At 42.5% G+C, this 17,901-nt stretch overlaps 1 protein-coding gene across 3 annotated transcripts in view; it reads right to left on the reverse strand.

Annotated features, from left to right (window-relative positions):
- Positions 1–1,756: 1,756 nt before the first annotated feature.
- The window catches only part of sema4d (sema domain, immunoglobulin domain (Ig), transmembrane domain (TM) and short cytoplasmic domain, (semaphorin) 4D), a 65,943-nt gene continuing 49,798 nt past the window's right edge, over positions 1,757–17,901 (reverse strand). For 2 of the 3 annotated variants that reach the window (XM_084046002.1, XM_084046001.1), the window contains exons 12-17: positions 16,432–16,588; positions 15,237–15,459; positions 13,901–14,013; positions 12,121–12,293; positions 11,253–11,299; positions 9,289–10,666 (exon numbers count right to left, since the gene is read on the reverse strand). In XM_084046002.1, coding sequence (XP_083902128.1) covers positions 9,636–10,666; positions 11,253–11,299; positions 12,121–12,293; positions 13,901–14,013; positions 15,237–15,459; positions 16,432–16,588 — 1,744 coding nt within the window. In that variant the 3' untranslated portion in view covers positions 9,289–9,635. Of the gene's footprint in view, positions 2,944–3,206; positions 3,299–4,367; positions 4,581–6,777; positions 7,051–9,288; positions 10,667–11,252; positions 11,300–12,120; positions 12,294–13,900; positions 14,014–15,236; positions 15,460–16,431; positions 16,589–17,901 lie in introns of those variants that run through there. The other variant, XM_084046003.1, reaches the window with a different exon arrangement.

Genomic DNA, 17,901 nt, shown 5'->3' on the forward strand with positions numbered 1-17,901 from the left:
GGTGAACGTCTCCCAGACCCCCAGAATACTAGGGATGCTGGGGCTAAACTGTTGCCACAAGAAAACACGTAACACTCACAGTAAAACATCATTCAAAAACACACATGAATACATCATTTATTCATATACTGCTCTAATGGGTCGCACTGCATGATGCACATTTTCCAGACATCTCAGACAGAGCATGAACAAATGACAAATTATCATCCATTCAAAGTGAAAATTACAAGTTTTTTTCAAAACCGTAAGGCGTAAGGTTCATGTCCTACCTGGGATTTGAACCCGGGTCTCCAGTGTGGAAGAACAAACTTCTACAGTTCTTTCAAGAATCCCTGTGAGCTTCAGGCAGTACTACCTGTCAACCGGTATGTGTCCTAACCCAACACCAGGGTCTCCATGTCAGAGTGGGAGAGTAGAGAGACCACCTCCAACCACTGCAGGTGGGTGGAGTTCAATCCAAGACCTTAGTGCAGTGTTTATCAAACCTTTTAATTTCAAGGACCCCCAGTTTGATGTGCATTACCAAAGTGGTCTTGCCCTTTGATAACAAAATCTGCAAAAAAATTGCAAACATGGAACTCAACCTCAAGCAAATCTGATACACTGGCCACCTGAGACCAGAACATTTTGACTCTGGGACATTCCTAGAACATGTGCATATATGTGCATGCCCAAGGTTTTAAATGAACACAAAGTGCATAAGGGGTATTTGAAGTTGACAATATTTTCTTGGAGTTAAATAAAATCTGTGTATCAATTTATAGTGAACCATCTGATGATCGTAATTGCAGGAAGTTATGGCAATATTGATCCACACTCTCTTCCAATCTATATGTCCATGGTCTTTCAAATCTATATTACATATTGCTGTAATCCCCATGTAAGTATTCAACACTTGTTGTAGCTCTCCAATCCATAAACATGAGAGACAAAACCATTGGTGATATTGGAAGTAACTAACCATTTCGACTACTGGATGTTTAGCAAGGTTATCCTTCCAGGACAATCCATCCATATATGTACGCATTGCAGTGCATAACTGCAAATAAAAGAAAAATGACGGACCAGGCAAATTAAACTTGAGTTTTTGAAATGACATAAGTCCATCATTGCTCATAATGTCTGGAAGGATGTTAATGGCACATTTTTGCCATTTGGCCACGGATTTGGCCACGGATGTAACAAGTTAAAGCGCCCTGGTCTAAGTCTCGGGTCTAATGAAAGGCGATTGGATTAAAAAGCTTTTTATTGAACACTACGGAAGATACAAGTACTAAGACCCCGGCGCTATAACTTGTAACATCCGTCGGCGTGGGGTCAGCTCTTTATATTTGAAATCTGAACGTTTATGTAGATGTACTGGTTGTAAATGTAACATTTTCAAAAAACAGGAACAAGTACTGTATGACATGGTATGACAGTCATGTTTCAGGGCTATCTGAGCTCATATTTATGGAGTGTTACATAATGTGCAAAAAATCTCCCTTAATGGTCTGAGTTTGTTCTGAGGGCTGAAAGGGGACATAATTATGTGAAAGCAGAAAGCACCCTAAGATATTGTGTTGTGTATTGTCGGTACGAGTTTATGAGAACGTCATAGGTGTACTGCGTCTGTTATTGTGCTCAAAATTGTGAAAACAAATGTATCACAATGTTTAATGTTATTTGCCAGCATGTTTAGGAAAAGGACAACTACAAAGATAATGGAAAACAAAAATAACTATTAAAGGTTGATATATAGACCCAGAGATCAGTGTAAGAGACAAACACCTCTGTTTATTTTTGCTAAACTGTTCTGAGACCGAGAGTAAATAGAGTAATTACAGAGTTGTGATAATGACAGTGAAAGATATTAGAGGATATTAGGAGACAAAACAATAATTTTCAATGTGTAGTTTGTGTAGCATGAACTCAATCTGAATACCACCTCGTGTTTATGCTCAATACAAAAGCAAAAGCAAATGTATACAGTAGGCTAGTTGGAAAGTACTCTGACTAATGCCCCAGTTTCTTATAAAATAAAATACAAAATAAAAAAGTAAAATAAACCATTTAATTCTGAGGGAATAATAATAAATAGTAAATATGCATTTAAGTAATTTACCTAATCCTACAAGACAGTAGCGGTGGATACTACTACATACTATATGGCAATGGACGACAGTGACGTTAAAAGTACAAACAGGAGTACCCGTTTACATTGTACTGTCCCATTTGGCATAGGGGAAAATGCACATTTCTTTTAGAAACGCATGCATGCCATGCCTCAGGGGCGTCATTTGGGGCATTTAACCTCAACATTCAGGTCTTGCACAATACCGTTGAATGTTTACCTTTTGCAGATCAATCAGATTTTAGATTGACACTTATAGTCACTTGTTTTCTTTCTGCAAACATACATTCATTCTCTTCACTTTAAAAGTGGCCTCTTTATTTTGGGCATGTCATACAGGCAAAAAAAAACATATTTTTTCAAAAATAGCAGATCTACCAGCTCACAACATATCGCACCGCGATGCGTTGTGAGCTTGTAGATCGGCTATGTTTTTTGCTATTTTTGCAATCAGGCTTACAGTAAGTGCATGGTCACTTTTTTTATTTTGCCACCGTCTAGTTTTGTTTATTAAATGACGCCTCTGCCATCCCTCAAACAAAGACAACCAACCAGCTCTGTCCTCTTCTCAGAGTAGGGAGGAGTCCAAGTCTCGTCTTGCCTACCAGGCGAGCCTGACAGAAGGCATGAGGTGCTTGGCTTGAAGGGTCCTCAAACCTCCATCTAAGAAATGGATGGCACCGTGACATCACATGACATTCACGCGTGACATCTGTGGTGTCTTAAGGCCTGGTCCACTTTGGTGGAGAACTGGGTTCAGAACCAAATACAGCCAAGATCAGTGATATTTCATGACATTTTCAGAGAGCCCCATTTCCATCACAGCTTTCCTGCGGAGAGAAACACATATATCTATATTTCACGTGTGTACACACACACACACACACACACACACACACACACACACACACACACACACACACACACACACAAATCCCTGCCGATATTTTTTGAGATATGCTTGGGACAAAATCAGTGCACAGACAGACATGTTGGCTCAACCTTAAAATGAAGATGCACAATGCTCGTCTTTCATGCTATAAGGGGGGGGGGGGGGGGGGGGGGGGGGCACACAGTCAGAATATGAACGTACCCAGGCCTTTTCCCATTGTTTTAGCAGCTGTTCGTGCTCTGTGAGCGCACTCCTCCACTGGTTCAAATCTCTGGATGGAATGCTCTCCTCATCTGTTAATTGATAAGAGGCTTTATGCATATAAACATATACCTAATAATGTCATGTCAGGGGTCATGGCAAAAACACAGCAAACGTCCAGGGTAAACTGTTGCACCAATATTTTGTCCTAAATTCAAGGTCGGTTGCGGTAGTCTCAAAAACATGGAGTAAAAAGAGTGGAGCAAGTTTAACGATTTTCCCCATTTATTTTTGACATGCTCAATAATGTGCTCAACGTGCTCAAGTGTAAAGCTCTAGGACAGGGGTCTTCAACAGGGGGTACGTGACCCCTAGGGGGTCCTCAGAGTTACTACAGGGGGGCCACCAAACCCTTGTGTGATATGATTTTTTCTTTTTTACATTAACCACTTAAACCCTTGCATCCCTATTCTGAGGAGAACTTTAGCCAAAAATAGCAGATCTAAAAGCTCACAAAAAACCCCCCAAAAAAAGCTTTTAGATCTGCTATTTTTGGCAAAGAGGTTTGGTGTAGAGGGTAAAAAAGAGCAGACCAAGTAAAAAGAAATAAAGAAAATCTGAAACACAACTTTATACAATATATAGGGGGTCCCTGCTTCGTCTCTCTCTCAGCTAGGGGGTCCTTGGCCTGAAAACGTTGAAGACACCTGCTCTAGGACAAACGTTTCTGTCATGCGATCAGTGTCACTGATGATGGTCACATGACTAATGTTTGTCCTACCATTTCACTTTCTCTTATTAAATAGAAAAAAAAATGTGATTTCATAAATAGATAGACAGATTATAAATAGATTGCAAACTGAAACCAGGGGTCCAAATGGAACCTTATGGGTCTGTGGCTCTGAGTGTACAAATGGAACCAAATGGACCCTTATAGGCCCCTTTAAGTTCTGTATGTATACTCTGAGAGTTAAATGAACACTGAGGATTTTACATTTATCTCTGGGGGTCCCAGAGATAAATAATGTTATCAGATGGCGGTCCGTGGCCTAATGCATGTCAGTCAAACCTTCCTTGAAATGGAAAAAGGTTGCGAATCACTGATATATATAGATTTAGTCATGCTACATGTATTGATTAATCGGGCGATTAATCGTCTACCTCCAATAGTGAGGTGCAGGTCGACCTCAGAGACGTCACTTCCTGCGCTGGCTTCAGCCATACAGTGGTAACGGGCATCCTTAATCAGCGGCCCCTCCCTGAGCCAGCTGCTTACTAGCACCTCCCCATGGCCCGTCTGCCGCCGGTACTCCATGACGGGGCTATCGAGACCGTGTCCGTTTACTAGCCAGTGAACGTGGACGTCACTAGGACCTAAGGGACAGAATGGGACTTCATGTTTTTGACCCCTGATTGGTGACAACCCTGCCAAGACACCGGTCACTTCACAGGGGACATATATACAGTGGTGGAAAGTAACTAAGTGCATGTACTCAAATACTGTACTTGAGTAAAATGTTTAGGTATTTTTTACTTTACTTGAGTATTTCCAATTTCCAATACTTTTACTTCTACTCCACTAAATCTTAGAGGCAAATATTGTACTTTTACTCCACTACAATTATTTGAAAACTTAAAAAAACAAAAACGTTTTCATTATAAAACATACATTAACCACTTTAGTCCTATTTTATTATTTTATACCAATATAGCAATTTGAAAATAGCCGATCTACTGCTTCTAGATCTGCTATTTTCAAACATTTCAGTACTTTTACTTGTGGTACTTTAAGTACACTTTGATACCAATACTTTTGTACTTTAACTCAAGTAAATTTTGAACACAAGACTTTTACTTAACAGAGTACGTAACAGAGTACTTCTACATTGCAGTATTGATACTTTTACTTAAGTAAAACATTTGAGTACTTTTTCCACCACGGCATATATGTGAAGCAGGAGTACCTGTTTATATCAGGCCCTGATCCAGAAAAAGGTTGAGAACCACTGGTATAATGACTAAATTGCACATTAGCAACCCCAGGTGGCACCTAGTTTACTGATAGCCAGGCTATTCTGAACAGCATCATTAAACATTTCTTCTTTGCAAGTCCAAACTTACTTGATTTTAGCTCGCATAAAGGCAAATTCTATAATTTCTACAGTAGCAAATAAAACGTATACTGTAATTGGTTTTAACAATATTTTCTTGCCGATGGTTGCAATGGGGAGGGAAAGTCAGTTATTTTTATAGAACTTACCCTAAAAAAGGTTTCCTTCATGCTAAATGCTATCCTTGTTAATGCCAGGGTAATAAAATGATGACATAACAACTGAATAAATAGGCACCAGCATTGAAAACATTTGAAATCAAGATTTATTTAACCTCCCTAACAACAGCAATAACCCCAAAATGTTTGAGAATATTATGTACATCTTGAAAGTATTTCCCAATATATACAAATATTTACATTTTGTTTACAGGCAAAGAAAATTCAAGTTACACATTTAACCTACAATAGTTCTACAAAAAGAAAGTCATTTTATTCAGAGACATCCTTCTTGACACTGCTTGAGAAGTACCTACTTAATAAATATCTCATATTTCAGGTCAGATTTTCCAGTTATAAAAACAAAGTTCAGTACCGTGGAACTGAGGCGTGTGAGACATGCAACCGCATGTCTGAGAGCTTGTTAGTTTAAAAAAAGAAACTCCAATTTATTCAGATTAGCCTCATATACAGTTTAGGTATAGTCCAAATGGGCCTCGAGAAAAGGTACGCTAATTGTAACAGGACACACACAAGTAAAAAGGCAGTCTTGTTGTGAGCAACTTCGCACATGCGCACGTACGTGCACACACACACACACACACACACACACACACACACACACACAGACAGACATCATAGGTTAGGGTACATATCTATACAGGTTGGGGGTAGGGAAGTGATATTGTAGCCACATGCCAGGTGCACACAGAGAGATAGAGGGAGAAGGGTGGGGGGGAGAGAGGGGGGGGGGAGAGGGGAGATATAGAGCATTAGTTCTCAAAGTGGGGTCCGGGGACCCCCAGGGGTCCTTGGGGGGGATACCAGGGGGTCCCCAGCAAAATTAGTCAAAAAAGCGTCGCAATCATTTTAACCCCTTTATCCATATTTTACACTTTGGCTATTCAAAAATAGCAGATCTACAAGCCCATAGCGCGGCATAGACGCTATGAGCTATTCTGCTATTTTGTGAAAATTCTTGAAAATGTGTGCAAATCCTTAAAAAAGATGGGGGGGGGGGGGCTGGCACAACATATTTTCAGGTGGGGGTCCGCGGCCACATACATATCAATTTGGGGGTCCTTGGCACGAAAAAAGTTTGAGAACCACTGATATAGAGAGAAGGGGGAAAGAGGGGAGATAGAGATAATGTTGAAAGATGGAGGAAAAAGATATAGAGAGGGATAAAAAGTGAGAGACAGAGAGAGAGAGAGTGACTGAAAGGCAAATCCAAGCAGTGTGAGTTCCTGCAGAGGGGGGGGGGGGGTTGGGGGCGGAGTCAGTGTCACAGGCACCACTCACCCAAGGCCAGACAGAAGAGCAGGAAGGCCTCCTGGGCGTGAACCCCCCAGGCCTGATCCTTCAGCAGGGGGGGCAACAGTCTCACCTCTGCCTCCCTCCTCCGGCCCTCCACGCCGCCGTGAGGCCCGGCGGCGGAGGAAGAGGAGGTGGCAGCGGAAAGAGAAGGAGAAGAGGAGGAGGAGGAGCAAGGGAGGACAGAGGGAGCACTACTTCCCGATGAGGAATGGGAGGAGGAGGAGGAGGAGGAGGAGGCACTGGAAGAAGAGGAGGCGGCTGTGAGGGGAGAAGGGAGCACATGGCAAGGGGAGGGAAGGAGGGAGGGAGTGATGGAGAAACGGTAAGAACTGAGGAAGTCGAGGAGGAAAAAGGGTTGACGTGCAAAACACACAAGGAAGGATAACAAAAGGAGGCTCTGATTAGAGGTCTGCACAGGCCCAAAGCGCTGGACCAGTGCCGAAACAGTCCCGTTTCCTTGTTACCCGAACATTGTTTGTGCACGTTTGTTCTCAAAACAGAGACCCGGTCCGTAATGACCCGAGAATAAGCGAACACGGTCCGAAACAGACACAAGAATAACTAGACCCGGTCCAAAACGGACCTTAATTGGACAGGGTCTAGACCCGATCACACTGGACCCGAAAGCAGGCTACATTATACGTATACTGAAATTGTATTTTCAGCAAGGCTTTGCAAAACAATGCTCGTTTCAACGTTGAGACGTGGCCGTCTTGGCCGCATCAAATCTGAGGAGTGCGTTGGAGAGTGTACATTTAGCTGCGCCAATGTTCTTACTGTCCCCTTCTAGGGATGTCCGATATTATCGGCCGATATTAGCATAAAAATCGATATCGGGAAAATATCGGTATCGTTTTTTTTTTTTTTTTGCTTTATAAATAAGTTACAGGAGTTTTTACTGTATATGGTGTGTGTGATATGAAATTTAAGCTTACCCTAATCACAGTAATCCCCGCATATATCGGTATCGGTTGATATCGGTATCGGTAATTAAGAGTTGGACAATATCGGTATATCGGTTATTGGTAAAAAAGCCAATATCGGACAACCCTATCCCCTTCCATAATATCCACACTTTTGCTCACTATATTGTTTCTCTTGTATTTTGGGGTTTTCTCTCGCTAAGGAAAACCCCCATGGTGTTCAGGCAACACACTGCACTTACTTGAGATTGGCTGCATTTCAATCGGCTGTAAATGTCATTCAAACAGAACAGACAATATGGATTTTAGAATGTAAATACCAAAGATTAAAGCAGATGGGGTCAGATTCACTTACCCGAGACCTGCAGCAATTATAATAGATCCGACCCGTACCTGAGAAAAGTAAATATTTTTGACCCTGATCCGCTCTGGTCTCGGGTAGGGCCTTGAGGTTTCGGGTTTCGGGTTGACCTGTGTAGACCTCTAGTTCTAATGCCTTAAGTATACAGGACTTGGTTGCGCATCGTGTCCATCTACAAGCTCACAACACGTCGCAATGCAATGCGTTGTAAGCTTGCAGATCAGATATTTTCGATGTGCGACACCGGCGCGCGACCAAGTACAGATCATGCGTGTGAGAAACGTATCTGATGCAATAAAAGAACAAACCGCAATGGGGAACATCATAACTATATATGCTGTCAATAAAATGAGAATGTTACCACAGATGTGAGAGATTCGTACTTTAAATAATCATCCTCTGGGAAAAGAAAAAAAAAACTAAAGCTGAATTAAATAGAAATGAAAACACAGTAACAGATTGTTTTCAGGGTTCATTCCAAGAAAAAAAAAAAAGGTTATTTTTTATAAAGCAGTGTATTTCTGTACATTAATGGGTTATTGTCAGACAATAGGGAGGGAGAGTAGTAGAGGTTAATATGGCCCTGGGGGTTTCATAGGGTGAAAAACAAAAACAAAACAGAAAAACATTGTGTGACTCCGGTCACATCGACACAGTTCAGACAGTGGTTTGAAACCTTCCAGCATTTTCCCCCATTCCCCCAGTCAAAGTCCCCACCTCCCTCCTACCACTGAGTCCCATACTGAAGGGTTGATTGGTGCCAAGTAAGCAATAATAGGGTTCTGATTGACAAAACCTCTGTGTGCGAATATCATCTTCCTGCTCCCTCTTCCTCCAGATGTATGATTCGGTAAAAAAAATAAATCCACAGATCTCACGTAGGAGAATACAGCATAAAGTCTTCAAAAACATAAAAATCACTGGCCCACCGGCCCCAGTTTTGCTCTTGTTCTTCCTTTGTATCATTGCTGGTCCTACCTCACTGCGACAGGCAGGACATCCATAGTCCACAGACCACGTACGTGCTAGAGGTGTGAAGATTGTACACAAAGCTAGGTAGTATACGACAGCGTACTGAACAAACCTTCCCTGAGAAATTTCACTACATCCACTAGCCCAAATTTCCAAATAATAAAAACAAACTCATAAAATACATGAATTGAACAGGAATTTAACAATATCAACCCCCGCCCACCCACCCCAATCTCACACTGTACAAAAAGGAACATGCATCCAATTTGGAGAACATCAGGCTAACTTACCAATTTGGTAAAGAATGTTTCCAATTTGGAAATTTAAAATAGCTTTTTTCTTTTTTTTTTACTGGACTATGCGGAGACATTCATGAGTTGGCTTGATATTAAATACTTTGTAGCCCTTTGCATCAGAGAATAAATCCGATCTCTGGAGTCTGATGCACAGCCTTGAATTTGAAATAAATGTATCCTCATCTGGCACTGTAAATAGAACATACTATGTACTGTGAGGCGACAATAGCGTAGTATTCCCTAACGTTTCTGGGCTAAGGGAAATGCTAGCTAAACATCTATGATTTCTCGCTAGCAGCAAGGCTCATCGGCATCTGCGAACTCAATCGGTTGAGAATCAGAATCTACGTCAAATGGTTTCTCCTTGGATGGACTGTCGTCAGGGAAACTGTGAGAGGGGATCCTTCCGTTTCCGCACTCCGGTTCGGTCTCGTACCCGGTGTCGCGCAGCGCACGGAGCTGATTATTCGGGGTGGCTTTGCTGCCATTCTGGGTCGGGCGCTGCTCCGTCAGGTTCAGTTTCTCTGCCGCGCCTTGCTCCGTCAGGCCCGACTCACAGGACCGGTACTCGGGCTGAATGGGGTTCTTGTGGCTGCCCAGGAGGGCCGCTCGCAGGCGCAGGCAGGGCGCCGGGAGGTACTGCATGTAGCAGTTGTACGCCAGCGCGGCCAGGAAGAGGAGGAAGAAGAGGAGGAAGAGGGCGAGGAGGGCCGAGCTATTGTTGTACTGCAAAAACTCCGCCGACGGGTCCAGGGTCTCTGGCCGGGGAACGTTGGAATTCGGAGGGAGATGATTAGGCTGGAACCTGGTGGTAGTACTGGGGGGCGGGGTTAGTGATGAGTCGGTTTGAGACGGGGACGTGAGGAGGTTTGTGGCCGAGGGGCTGGGAGGGACGCGGGCCGAAGTTAGTGGAGGTTTGTCTGTGTTACCGTTACCTTCAGAGCCCCGGGGACTTTCCGTCTCCTTCTGGCCAAGACTGGAGCTGAGGGTGGTCACCGTGCGACCACCGGCCTGAAACGGCGGCCTGGACGGGGTCTCCAGGGACAGAAAGTATCCGGCTTGGAGGTGGCTAAAGTTCTTCCCGGAGGCCGGGCTCCATTCCAGCGACCAGCACTCGTAGAGGCCCTGGTCCTCCGGAGCCACGCTGTAGATGAGGAGGCCGGTCTCCCCTATGAGGTGGAAGCGGGAGGCCTCGGTCAGCGCCGAGCCGTTGGACTTCCACAACACCTGGGCCAGGTTGGAGCGGACCAGACACGGCAGCTCGGCAGAACTCCCCGGTTTCACCGTGACGTGCTTGTAGTCCTGCACGGACAGGCCCGGCACTGGAGGGGACACACACACACAGGAGGAGAACGCAGGTTTTGAAGGCCGGTTGTTTAAACGATTAAGACCTGAGGCCGCTTCTACAAATGTCTTCTAAATCCTAACAGTTTTCTGAAAAACTTATGTTGCTATATATATCAGTGATTGCTCACTTTTTTCACGTCAAGGACCCCCAAAATTATATGTATTTGGCCACGGAGCCCCATCTCAAAATATTTTTGTTCCAGGGACCCCCATAAGCAAAGATTTGCACAAAATGTCACTATTTTTCAAAAATAGCAGATGTAAACGCTCGCAACGAAGTGACGCGCTGTGAGCTTGTATATCTGCTACTTTGGAATAGCCAAAGTATAAAATAATTCTTTTTTAGCTCAAATCTAAAATGACACGGATGCTTTCCCGGTCTTAATGGGTTAAGCAAAAAAGCTTGTCAATGATGGGTAGAGCCCGACCGATGCCCGATTTTTGGGGTCCGACGCCGATCCCGAAATCGGAGAGACCCGGAACCACCAATTACCAAATTATGGGTCGGGCTCCAACAATGAGAGGCAGAATGACTTGCCACATGTCGGTTGTGCACACTACCTTTTGGACAGCCGTCTGCGTCGCCATTCAGACTCTGGATCAGACTCCTGGTGAAAAAACAAACATGCATTATGTACACAAGTGTCTAAAACATTCACAGAGACAAACACCAACTCTTAAAGAGGAAAGAAAAAAAACAGGCCAAACGGGAAGGGGAGCGGTGACAGTTAAGATGGTGTTGGTTTTGATAACCGTCTCTTAACCCATTCAATCCGGGAACGCATCCGTGTCACTTTAGATTTCTTTGGCTATTCAAAAACAGCAGATCTACAAGCTCATAGCGCGGCACCGAGTGCCGCGCTATGAGCTTGTAGATCTGCTATTTTTTGAAAATACGTGAAAATTTGTGCAAATCTTTGAATAGATATTCTACAAAATGTCTTCTAAATCCTAACAGTACGTTGCTATAATCAGTGGTGCTCCAACTTTTCCATGTCAAGGAACCCCAAAATGATATGTATTTGGCCCCCCATCTCAAAATATGTTGTTCCAGGGACCCCCAGAAGCACAGATCAGAGTTAAAAATGTTCGCTTTAAAACATATATATATGTATTAAAAGATTTGCACCAACACTAAAATAGCAGATCTACAAGCTCATAGATATGCACACAAGCGTTTAAAACATTCACAGAGACAAACACTCTCTGTGAATGTCTACTCTATGGGCACTCAGTGCCGCGCTATGAGTTTGTATATCTGCTATTTTTTTGAATAGCCAAAGAAATCTAAAATGACACAGACGCGTTCCTGGTCTTAATGGGTTAAAGTGGGTTCTGCTTTTGGTGACTGATGTTAGAAAGATAAGGTGTGAGACAAGCTAAGCGTGAGAAAAAAATAAACATGGGAAAATACCAGAACTCGAATTACCTGTGTGTGTGGCTGGGGGCATCGAATATATTCACACAGGCAGTTTTTTGAGGGTCCCAGGCGCAGTAGGGGTCCCGGGCCAGAATGCAGTCGTCACAGGACAGGTATTTGTCACAGAAGGCTGTAGGTGATTGGACCACTCCCGAGTCTGAACCGGCATATAGAAAACGTGTCTGGAAACACACACACGAAAAGACATACAAATATAACCTAAAATTAATACACATGAGTAAAAGTACAATATTTGCCTCTGAGATGTAGTGGAGTAGAAGTAAAAGTATAGAAACAGGGATATACACCAGTAAAGTAAAGTAAAAAATAAATAAAAAAAATAGTACTCAAGTACAGTACTTGAGTAAATGTACTTAGTTACTTTCCACCACTGGTTAAAATGCACAACCCAGACACCCACCAGGCACTCTCACGCTAATGTTAAGGGAGTCCATGTCCTCAGGGGAACTGGTGGCTTTGCTTTTGAAAAGAAAGGAGCACTAGACACAAACACTAGATGTGCCACTTTTACTACACTTGTGTTACATAAGGTTCATAGAGAACCCAAGTCTGACACCACTAGAGGCTGCCACCCCCCTGGGTCAGTTGTTTTTTCTATCAACAAGAGAAAAAATGACAGTCATAATTTATAGCAGCTTGCAAGCTAAACTAATCACAATAATCTCATTTTGGGGGATTTAGGGCAAAAAGTACTGTTTAATGTGCATTCTATTATGAATTTGTTTTATCTGGCTTGACTGACTGTTGCTGCTGCAGACAGTAGACTCAAACTATAGCGATTTCCTTTATTAGAGGAGCAAATACAAATTTGGGGAAAAAATGCCCCAAAACCTATCAAATACAAAATATAGTTTTTATCTAACCCTAAGCAGAAAAAAAATCAAATTGTAATTTCTTTAGTGCACTCGTATTCTCCTACTCTGTGTCCTCTGCCTGAGAGCTGAGAGGGGGCGGCACCCTGCAAATAGAGGCTGTCAATCAAACTGCCACACTTTGTAACCCAACGCCCAGTCAGAGCAATGGTTAGAGCCTTTTTTTACAGGCACACCCCCTTTCCACAGCCACGCCCACTTTCCTGGGTAGGGGTATAAATATGAATGGCGGAAGTGCATGCCCCTTTCTCTGCCCTTTTATCGCGGCCTGTTTATAGAGCAGCTTCGCTAAAGCAAGCTGCTAAAAATACCATAGGGTCATCTTAGATCGTGTCATAAGAACCGTGTGTAAAAAGCCCCGCGATTTTACTCATATGGATATGAAGCATCAACTGACAGTGAAAAAGTAATTTATCCAAAGAGTACGAAAACAACAACTTTATAAGCTCATGTCACGTAGCCTGCAACATTGTATCTATGTAACAATGGCTGCCTTAAGTTACAAGAATATATATAGGCTAAAAGGTATCTTACCCAATGAAAAGAGATGGGGGATGGCTGCTGTCAGCTTATGGCTTATAGTTAAACAAAACAATACTGTAATTCTGATTTCACAATCATAATATTTTTGGGGAGGAAAAACAATACTTTTATTCCAAACGTTTATAAAAGCTCTGTGGATGTATTCATTATTTGTTAATATAATAATAAAATGTGTATCTCTATGCCCTTTAATGTCTTTTATTTTGAAAATGTAGCCCTCTAATCAATATAGCGTAAAAGAAAGAAAGTGGTACCATTTTGACCTTCTGTTTTCAATAAATGCCAGAGTCAAAATATGATTTAATATGATCTTACACCAGAAAGTTGCTATAGCCTACTACATAAATACACACCTGTGAGGACAGCAGTAAGTTCTTAATGGACTCGGAGTTCTTCAGTAGTTGAATCTCTTCCACACTGTGTACGTCCCCTTCATACACTACTGACTTGTGTAACACTCCCTTGTCTATGGAGGGGAAATAAAAAGGAAAAGCATGCCGAACATGTTAGAAAGTGTAGTCTTTCACAGCATAGTTTTAGACGAGTATTTATGCATGATTGAGAGGATAAACTAAACCAGTTGTTCTCAAAGTGGGCTCGGGGACCCCCAGGGGTCCTTGAGGGGGTTCCCGGGGGTCCCCAGTCCCCAGCAAACATCAGTTAATTTAGCATCAAAATCTGTTTGACCACTAACCCTATCCTGTCTACATCGGCTGTTTGAAAATAGACTATCTACAAGCTCACAACATGTCGCGGTGTGAGCTTGTACAAAAGCAATAATATTAAACAATAATATTTGTGGAAATAAATTAACATCACCCCAAGATGGGGGTCTGCCGCCAAATACAAATTTGGGGTCCTTGACACGAAAAAGTTTGAGAACCACAACATTCAGCCACTAGATGTCACACTTTTACCATTTTCACCTCTATGAGGCAGCAAAGGCAGAAATGATGTACAGTGGTTCCCAAACAACGGGCCGGGACCCATTTTGGGTCATGGACTCATTTTTATGGGTCTTGCCCTTTTTAGTGAAAATAGCCGATCCAGAAGCTCACAACATGTCGTAATGTGACAGCTAATACTGTAGTTTTGTACGTTTGGGTTCTAGGAAGACACCAAATGTTCTCTTTTGGGCCGCGTCGTTAAGTGGTCAGATGGGTGGGCCACGGTCCAGAAAAGGTTGTGAACCGCTGCCAGTGGTGTAACTAAGTACATTTACTCAAGTACTGTACCTAAGTACATTTTTACTTTACTGGAGTATTTCCAATTTTCAGTACTTTTACTTCTACCCCAATACATCTCAGAGGCAAATATTGTACTTTTACTCCACTATAATTATTTGAAAACTTAGTTACTTTGTTACTAGTTACTTTGCAGATATACATTATTATATTATAAACCATACATTAACCACTTCAGCCCTATTTTATATATAGGCAATTTGAAAATAGCAGCTTTACAAGCTCACAACGCGTCGCATCGCTTGTAGATCTTCTATTTTTCAAACAGCATTTTAGTACTTTTACTTTCGGTACTTTAAGTACATTTTGATATCAATACTTTTGTACTTTTACTAAAGTGAATTTTTAATTCCGGACTTTTACTTGTAACAGAGTATTTCTAACATTGCAGTATTGATACTTTAAGTAAGAAACGTGAGTACTTTTTTCCGCTGCAGTGCTTTACCTGTTCCGGTGAAGATGACGTCGTATATGTTGCCGTCGAGCGCCCGGACCCTCTCCACTGCTATCTGGGTGTAGTTGACGTCTTTGGTGATGAATCGGGGTCTGTTGCCTATGGGGAGGATGGGATCCTCCAGCAGAGGGTGGTCTTTGACGAACTGGAGGGTCTTGTCCGGCAGGTGGAGAGAGCTGCTGATATTCTGCTGCCGGTTGAGGTTGTTCATACACTGGGGAACGGCGAGAGAAGAGGACTCAATATTCAGCCGTCATGTATATTCCTGTACTTTGAAAATGACATAAGGTATGGAATTGGAATAGCCGACGTGTTTCCTTACAGTGTGAAGGAATATCTAGTGTTCAATCTGATGAATGACAGATTAACACATTTTTAAACGTTTAAAAATATATATTATACCATGTTATATATTATAATAGGTTGAAATAATATTTCATGAGTCCATAAAATGTAAGAAAACGTCTTTACTCATTCAGTGCCAATAAAATAAAAAAAAGAATTGCGAACTGTGCCAGCAATTTTTCAAATTTCTTATACCTTTTTCAAGTAGTCACATAATATTTATCTCCAGTATGATCGATCCCCTGATGGGTGCTAATCACTGAGGGTTGCACTGTGTGGTTTCACAAATGTCAACGAGGTCATTGGACCTTGTTGACATTAATTGTCTGCCTTTTGAAAATAACATAACAACATTGAAAAATACATAGTAAAAAAAAGTGCTCAGGAGCCGAGATACAGCTTTTTCCAGTAATAAGTTAAACAAGAAGTGAATGGAGCAGCACATCTTCAAATGATGATATATTGGGTTCTGAACGTCCCCGTCCCCCGTCCCCCCCCGTCCCCCCCAAAAAATAAACACGTCAAACACGTCATTGGCAAGTTGCGCCATTGCGGTAAAACACGTGAAACACGTCAATGGCACTGAATGAGTTAATGGGTGTAGTGTGGGGGGGAAATGCTTGAAATTAAATAATGACTGTTAAAGGCTTGATATAATTCATTGTACCGGTAATCGGCTATTTTGGGTGTGTTGTTTTTTTTATAAAATAGAAATGAAAAATGTTTTTGACAGTTGTGTCCAAAAAAAAGTCTGGCCCTGAGAACCACTTATTGTCGATGAAACAAGAGGTGTGTTCTTTCAACAATGAATTCCATCCCGTGTATGAAAAATGGCCCTTACCGCTCCGGGCCGCGGGGAAGGAGTCATTCCGTTGTAGCGCACCCACTTGGTGTGGGACTGCTCCACGGTGGCCTTCTGCATGTACTTCCCCCTGGAGAACACCTCCTCCACCGCCGTCATGTTGTAGGCGCACACCGCTGACAGGCCCACGTTGGCCCTGGGACACACGAAGGACAAGACGTAAGAACAAAGGACGGCATTAAAACCGTTGAGGCCTGAGGTTTCCGATTCTACAAAATGTCTCCTCTAAATCCTACACAGTTTTCTGAGAAACTTATGTTGCTATAATCAGTGGTTCTCAAACTTTTTCATGTCAAGGACACTCAAAATGATATGTATTCGGCCTGCCGAACTCCATCTGAAAATATTTAGTTCCAGGGACCCCCAGAAGCAAAGTTTTGAGTTAAAAATATTTGCTTTGAAAAGATATATTTTCAAAGATTTGCACACATTTTCACGATTTTTCAAAAAAATAGCAGATCTACAAGCTCATAGCGCGGCACTCGGTGCCACGCTATGAGCTTGTATACCTGCTATTTTTGAATAGCCAAAGCATAAAATAATGGTTTAAGTGGTTACACAGATGCGTTCCCGGTTTATATGGGTTAAACCAAATTCCGTCAAGCCGATCTACTTGTTGATCTGCAATTTTTTGGCGAATGTTCCAACTTCTCCCCCCAGTGGATATTGGGGAACCAGAGTTCAAAAAAATAAGTTTCATGGACCCATGAAACTATGGGTCCATGAAAATCAAAAGGTTGAGAATCACTGTGGTAAAACCATAGACTGTATAAAAAGAATGGACAGCGTTACGCCCCTAGACTCTACTCAGACCGTAAATGAAGCCGATTGTTCAGCAATTTCAAATCCGCCATCTTTAGACCATTATTGGTTGGGTAGCTTGTCAATCAAGAGTGTGGGCGGGGAATGAATGCTATTGGTTGTGTAGCTTCTCAATCAAATCATCCCGCCCCTCCTAGAGCATAACCTACTTTATCGTCAATTTTAAAATAAATGGGACCATAGTTTACCAAAACGCATATCATGACGATTGAAAGGAGACTTTAAACTAGCGACTGGAAGCATATAGTATTTATGACATTTTTTATTAAGGTAAGACAATCTAGTCTAAAGTTTGTCAAAAACCCATTAAGATAAATTCTTCCCGACACCAGCAGGGGTAAAACAACGAAACAACAGGCCATTCATATGAACCTTCTCTTCCGTATTAGCCTCAATGTAAATCTTTCAAGCTGGGCCCTTGGGTAAAACACTGACGCGACATTACAAAGTCTAAACCAGTTGTGCTATAAACACGCCCCCTTCTGTGGTCAACGCGGAAGTGCCTTTTTCAAACAACCGCGGACTCTTTTTTTTCGCCGATAAAGATCGTTTTGGACCATGACGGAGGCGCGCCGACTCAGCAGACCTTGAGGCCGAGGAGACGCGCCCGAGCGCCTCCAGGCGCGA

This window comes from Gymnoscopelus microlampas (assembly GCF_963454915.1).
Source record: "Gymnoscopelus microlampas genome assembly, chromosome: 21".
NCBI classification, from domain to species: Eukaryota; Metazoa; Chordata; class Actinopteri; order Myctophiformes; family Myctophidae; genus Gymnoscopelus; species Gymnoscopelus microlampas.